The sequence below is a fragment of the Oncorhynchus clarkii genome, chromosome 32 (assembly GCF_045791955.1).
Source record: "Oncorhynchus clarkii lewisi isolate Uvic-CL-2024 chromosome 32, UVic_Ocla_1.0, whole genome shotgun sequence".
NCBI classification, from domain to species: Eukaryota; Metazoa; Chordata; class Actinopteri; order Salmoniformes; family Salmonidae; genus Oncorhynchus; species Oncorhynchus clarkii.
This window is the reverse complement of record NC_092178.1, coordinates 13333706-13339705: the sequence shown is the minus strand read 5'-3', so window position 1 is coordinate 13339705 and position 6000 is coordinate 13333706. Positions and strand designations below refer to the sequence as shown.

The 6000-nt window shown below is 42.7% G+C and overlaps 1 protein-coding gene across 1 annotated transcript in view; it reads left to right on the top strand.

Moving 5' to 3' along the window:
• The first annotated feature begins 3746 nt into the window (after positions 1–3746).
• The window catches only part of LOC139391898 (collagen alpha-2(IX) chain-like), a 42124-nt gene continuing 39870 nt past the window's right edge, over positions 3747–6000 (top strand). Inside the window, exons 1-2 of the mRNA XM_071139516.1 lie at positions 3747–3818; positions 5677–5751. Coding sequence (XP_070995617.1) covers positions 3747–3818; positions 5677–5751 — 147 coding nt within the window. The remainder of the gene's footprint in view (positions 3819–5676; positions 5752–6000) is intronic.

Genomic DNA, 6000 nt, shown 5'->3' with positions numbered 1-6000 from the left:
CCCAGCCTAAAACCCCAAACAGCAAGCAATGCAGGTGTAGAAGCACGGTGGCTAGGAAAAACTCCCTAGAAAGGCCAAAACCTAGGAAGAAACCTAGAGAGGAACCAGGCTATGAGGGGTGTGCCGGGTGGACACATTGTAAGCCTGCCACACACACACTATACGATACATTTATTAAACATAAGAATGAGTTTGAGTTTTTTTCACAACCCGACTCGTGGGTTGTGACAAAGAGCACTTATAGGACCAGGGCACAAATAATAATACAATAATAATCAATAATTTAGCTCTTTGTTTATTCATCTTACATATAAAACCTTACCTGTTCATTGAAAATTGTGAATAACTCACCACAGGTTAATGAGAAGGGTGGGCTTGAAAGGATGCACATAACTCTGCAATGTTGGGTTCTATTGGAGAGAGTCTTATAGAGCCCCACAGTAGAGGTATTATAATACCCATAAAACCTAGCGGTCAAACAGGGAAATGGTTCCAATCGGTTTTCCACCATTCATTTTCCCAATAGGGGATTTTAGAAACACTTAAAATAAGGTCTGTTTGGTGTAGGTTTACCCTGACGTGACATTATGATAACCATGTAAATCTCTCTCGGACAAGGTGACTTTTATCAACATATCTCAGATTTGAAAATGCTAATTAACACCAAAGTAGACATTATACAAATCCACACTTCCCTGCAAGCTCTAGCACTTTATCTCTAGATGACACCTTTGCTAACAGGTATTGTGTCAATTTAAACTTGCACAAGACAGAATTGTCCATTGAAGGAAATTTGGCCAATTGGATAAAAGTCACCTTGTCCCAGAGAGATTTACAAGGTTCTCAAAACGTCACACCAGGGTAAGACTACATGAAATATAGGCCTTCCTTTAAGTGTTTCTAAACTCCCATACAGGAAAAATGAATAGTGGAAAAATGATTGTCACCATATCCCTGTTTGACCGCTAGGTTTTATGGGTATTATGACTCATACAGTGGTACTCTATTGATGTCATCTCTATTGATCCACTTCAGTCAGTGTAGATGAAGCGGAGGAGACAAGTTAAATAATCATTTTTAAACCATGAGACAGTTTAGACATGGATGGTGTATGTGTGATTTGATTTGATTTGTGCCATTCAGAGGGTGAATGGGCCAGACAAAAGATGTAAGTGCCTTTGAACAGGGTATAGTAGTATGTGCCAGGAACACTGGTTTGAGTGTGTCAAGAACTGAAACACTGCTGGGTTTTCATGCTCAACAGATTCCCATGTGTATCAAGAATGGTCCACCACCCAAAGGACATCCAGCCAACTTGACACGACTGTGGGAAGCATTGGAGTCTAGATGGGTCAGCATTCCTGTGGAACGCTTTCGACACCTTGCCCTGAAGAAATCGCCTGGTGAACTGTAAAATCCCCTTGCCTGCTGGCGGTAGGAATCTTAAGTCTTGGGTGTAGGGAATGGGACCAGCAAGGGCATTTTTAGTCATTCAGTTTTTATTGTTATGTTGTTTGTTATGTTTCTTGTGTAGTAAATATTTCAGCTTTTATTTTCATTGTTTTCTTTCATTTTTTTCCTGTGAAGCACACTGTGTTGCATTCCATGTCTGACATGTGCTGTATAAATAAAGCTTGATTTGATTGTAAAATGTATTGGTTTCTGCCTGTTAAATGCATAAGCCTACGTCTTTCTGTAAAGTACCGTAGGGTTGATCCTAACCTGAGATAAACATGAACTTGTGCATCATGCACACACTGACATGCGAAATCTCAGCTAAACTTTGATTGCAGGGATCTCAAGTTAGAATCCAACCAAAAATATTAATTTGATCGGGAGATAAAATATTGTCCTTGCGGAGCATTACTGTTCACGCGTCTTACTGCCCTGGTTTATTACTTTATATTCACTATTATTCCTGAACTTTACATTTGTGACATTTTGGTATTATGGGTGAACTTTCCTCTGGCACGGTTACTCTACTCTCAAAATGGGTTTCATCCACAATAGCTGTCACCTTTGACCTCATTACTTTTGAATGTTTCATGTTTATTCATGTTTACATAGGATAATTCACTCTAGACGAAAGAACATATTATTGTCCTTCAATATCCTTATTTTCTATAATGTTATTCCAAAACACACCACCAGCATAGGGTTAGGTATTAGTGAGCAACCACTGTCCCAACTCTGGAATAATGTGAACTGAAGGAACTAGAGATGAAGGAACTAGAGATGAAGGAACTAGAGATGAAGGAACTAGAGATGACCAACAGAGAGCAGCATTTCATCAAAGGAGAGAGCAGACTAGATACAGGTAAGATCAACTTGTGAAATACCATCTGCTAAATGTAAGAAGTGACAGCATCTCTACAACATGTGGGTGTGTTCGAGCTGCAGTATAGGATTACAAATGGTCCAACTTGTGTTGTTCTGAGCCTTGCTGTTGAAAAACCACATTAGAGTCCGACTTTCAGCTGTTGCAGATGCATCTCCCCCAACTTAACTCCTCGACTGTTGTCTGCAGTCAGTTGCTTTTAGCCTTTATACCTGAATCGCGGCAAAGTTGATTACTCTTTCAGTCACAAAGTCGTTGAAGAGCAACTGCAGAAATATGCAATCGACTGCAGTCAAACTTCATAACCTTTGATCACGTGGTTTTTGTAAAGTTCATGCAGTCGTCATGTAGGCACAAGTCTGACAAATGGCCATAATGCAACACACTTGACCGACTTAACAAAAGTGATCTGCTCAAATGCATTCAGTCAGTTTATCATAGAGAAAACTCACTGAGAAAATAGTGAGAGACTCGACACTCCTATGTGAAAGGCTGGCATAGGGCAGAACACACGCACACACACACACACACACACACACACACACACACACACACACACACACACACACACACACACACACACACACACACACACACACACACACACACACACACACACACACACACACACACACACACACACACACACACACACACACACACACACACACACACACACACAACTGTGAGAGAGGGAGATGTTTGAATGGTATTAAGCCTGTCCAGAAACAAGCCCTAGCTCCTAAGCACTGTTGGAAGAAGTGTATAGATGTAAGAAATATGGCAGAAATTCAAGCCTATCAGAAGGCAAGGTGGAGCTTCTACAATATTGCTTATGGGGCGGAAGTGGGAGAGTTAATGTAGGTTGGGGCATAACACTCACATTTCAGTCACTCAGGAACTCCCCTTCTGCTAGGTAGCAGCTGTGTCCAATCAGTATGTGGGAACCTGGCTGTGCATATTCATGAGCAGCGGCTGTGCTTGTCCAATGAGCTTGTGGGAACCTGTCTATGGGGATACATTATTCAAAAGTTCAGCTGTGTCAGCCCCCACCCACCATGGCAATGAGCTGTGAGGTGAATGTGTGTGTGTGTGTGTGTCTCTGCGTGGTGTGTATGTTTCGGTGTGTGTCTCTGTGTTGGTGTAGGGGGCTTTCAGGAAGTCCTATGTCCACTGGGGCAGGCTGTAGGGCTGGGTTACACCTCTCTCTCATCCCACCCATCCCTCCATCCAACCATTCCTTGACACTACTTTTTTGTAGGTGGAATTTTTGGGGCTACGCACATCCCCCTTTGGATTCCTTACCGTTTCCGTCCCCGGCTTGAAGGAGAGGACAGGGGAGAGGGAGAAAGCGATAGAAGAGAGGATTTAGTACTGAAGAGAGAGAGTGGGAGAGGAGAGAGGGATCATGTCTGGACTCTCGGCAGTGTTGAAGAGCTGGGTCATCCTGCAGACTCTGTGCCTGGCTCTGGCCCAAGTGGTGAGTGGAGTGGACAGGGGAGGTTAGGACTGTACCCACATTAGGGTGGCTCTGGCTGGTGTATGGTGGGAGAGGGGTCCCCTGAAGAGAGGGACTGGGGGTTGCTAGGGGAACTGCTGTGCTTGCTTTGGTTTTGTTGTCACACTGGCTAGTGGTGGTTGGAAAACAACATTTTGGAATTGGGGTGTCTCAGAAGAATGAACGATCAGAATGGTGTCTCAGAAGAATGAACGATCAGAATGGTGTCTCAGAAGAATGAACGATCAGAATGGTGTCTCAGAAGAATGAACGATCAGAATGGTGTCTCAGAAGAATGAACGATCAGAATGGTGTCTCAGAAGAATGAACGATCAGAATGGTGTCTCAGAAGAATGAACGATCAGAATGGTGTCTCAGAAGAATGAACGATCAGAATGGTGTTTCAGAAGAATGAACGATCAGAATGGTGTCTCAGAAGAATGAACGATCAGAATGGTGTTTCAGAAGAATGAACGATCAGAATGGTGTTTCAGAAGAATGAACAATCAGAATGGTGTTTCAGAAGAATGAACGATCAGAATGGTGTTTCAGAAGAATGAACAATCAGAATGGTGTTTCAGAAGAATGAACGATCAGAATGGTGTTTCAGAAGAATGAACGATCAGAATGGTGTTTCAGAACTTGAGTGTTTCATCATCATCATCGTCATTGTGATGAAGATCATCTGTGAACTGTGTGTGTTGTGTAATGTGGCATTGTACATGTATCTTCCTACTTTGGACTATGGCCCTTGATTCTGTGGATAGTGATTCTTCCTGAATATGGATGAAGAATGGAACTGTCTCCTTTTTCGTATGGACGGATATTCCTGAACAAAAGTTGGAGTGCATACATAACATGGACCGATTTACAATTTTTGTTTTGCCAAAAAGGAGATTCAGGAGGGAACCATAGAGGTATAGATTCAAAACTGGAATTCGGCTGGACACACACACACACAGGCCGTGTATTCAAGACACCCAGTCAAGACACCCAGTCTCTTTACCACTATTCAAACACACATACCACACGCGGAATGACGGACCTGATGATACCCTCCATCAAATCACACCCACCTGCTATCCAATAGAAAGTTACCAGTGGATCTATCTGAACAAACAGGATCCTTGTGTGGAATTCCCAACCTTTTTTCTGAATGATTGGCACTTCTGGAATACATTTCTACACTGCATGAGGATTCTGTGTTGTGACTGGTTGAAGCGGATTGAAATCCATTTAAAAAAGCTGCGTTCCCAAAAGAAGGGGATGGGATGGGAGAGGGTCTTGGTAAACATTCCCAGCCTCATGACATATACAGGATGTGGGATGATTTTCATTTCCATATCAGAAAGAGAACCTCATTCATCAATCCTATTTTTTCTCATGAGCTCTGGATAGTTTTATAAAGGTTTTTAAATCGTTCCATATAGGCTACCAGCGGTATTGGATTTGAATTGGTGTTACATGGTTTATGTAAAAATGTGAGGGGTAGGGGTGATGTTTCTAGGTGATTCAATTACTTTGTGTTTATGATGATTTGGTCTTGTTTATAGGATTTTATTCACATGAAGTGTGATTGAAGTATGATGACACTTGATAATGTTTGATTGCCTCACATTGTTGTTCCTTCATCAATTAGCACCTGCTCCAAAACTAGCCATGTCTCCATTATCAAAAAGCTTACAATAAAATGGCACAAAAATCCCAAAACTTGCCAGTATGAAAATAACAGGTATCCAATTGAAGGAATGCCAAGAAGTGATACATTCTAAGCCCAAATAATTCTCTAAAAAACCTTTGCACATTTCTAAACCTTCCATTTTGTTCTAATTTCTTCCAGAACGGTCCTCCAGGACCTCAAGGCAATCCCGGTCCGCCCGGTCCCTCTGGCACCCCCGGGTCTGATGGCATTGATGTGAGTATCCCCTCCGCCTCGCCCAGTGCCAACAGGTTGTCACAAAGACAGGCATTGTACCTAACGGAGCACGTTGTGGTAGTAACACGGTTGTACCACCAGAGGGCGGCACAAAAGAGCGGCACAAAAGAGCTCTGTTTCCCACAGTGAGAGAGGTCTTTGAGTCGGGAGCTTTCCCTCCATCCCAAGAGAGGGGTTTGGACTAATATCGCGGTAATGTGATACCTTTGAGGTATTCTCAGTCTAAGC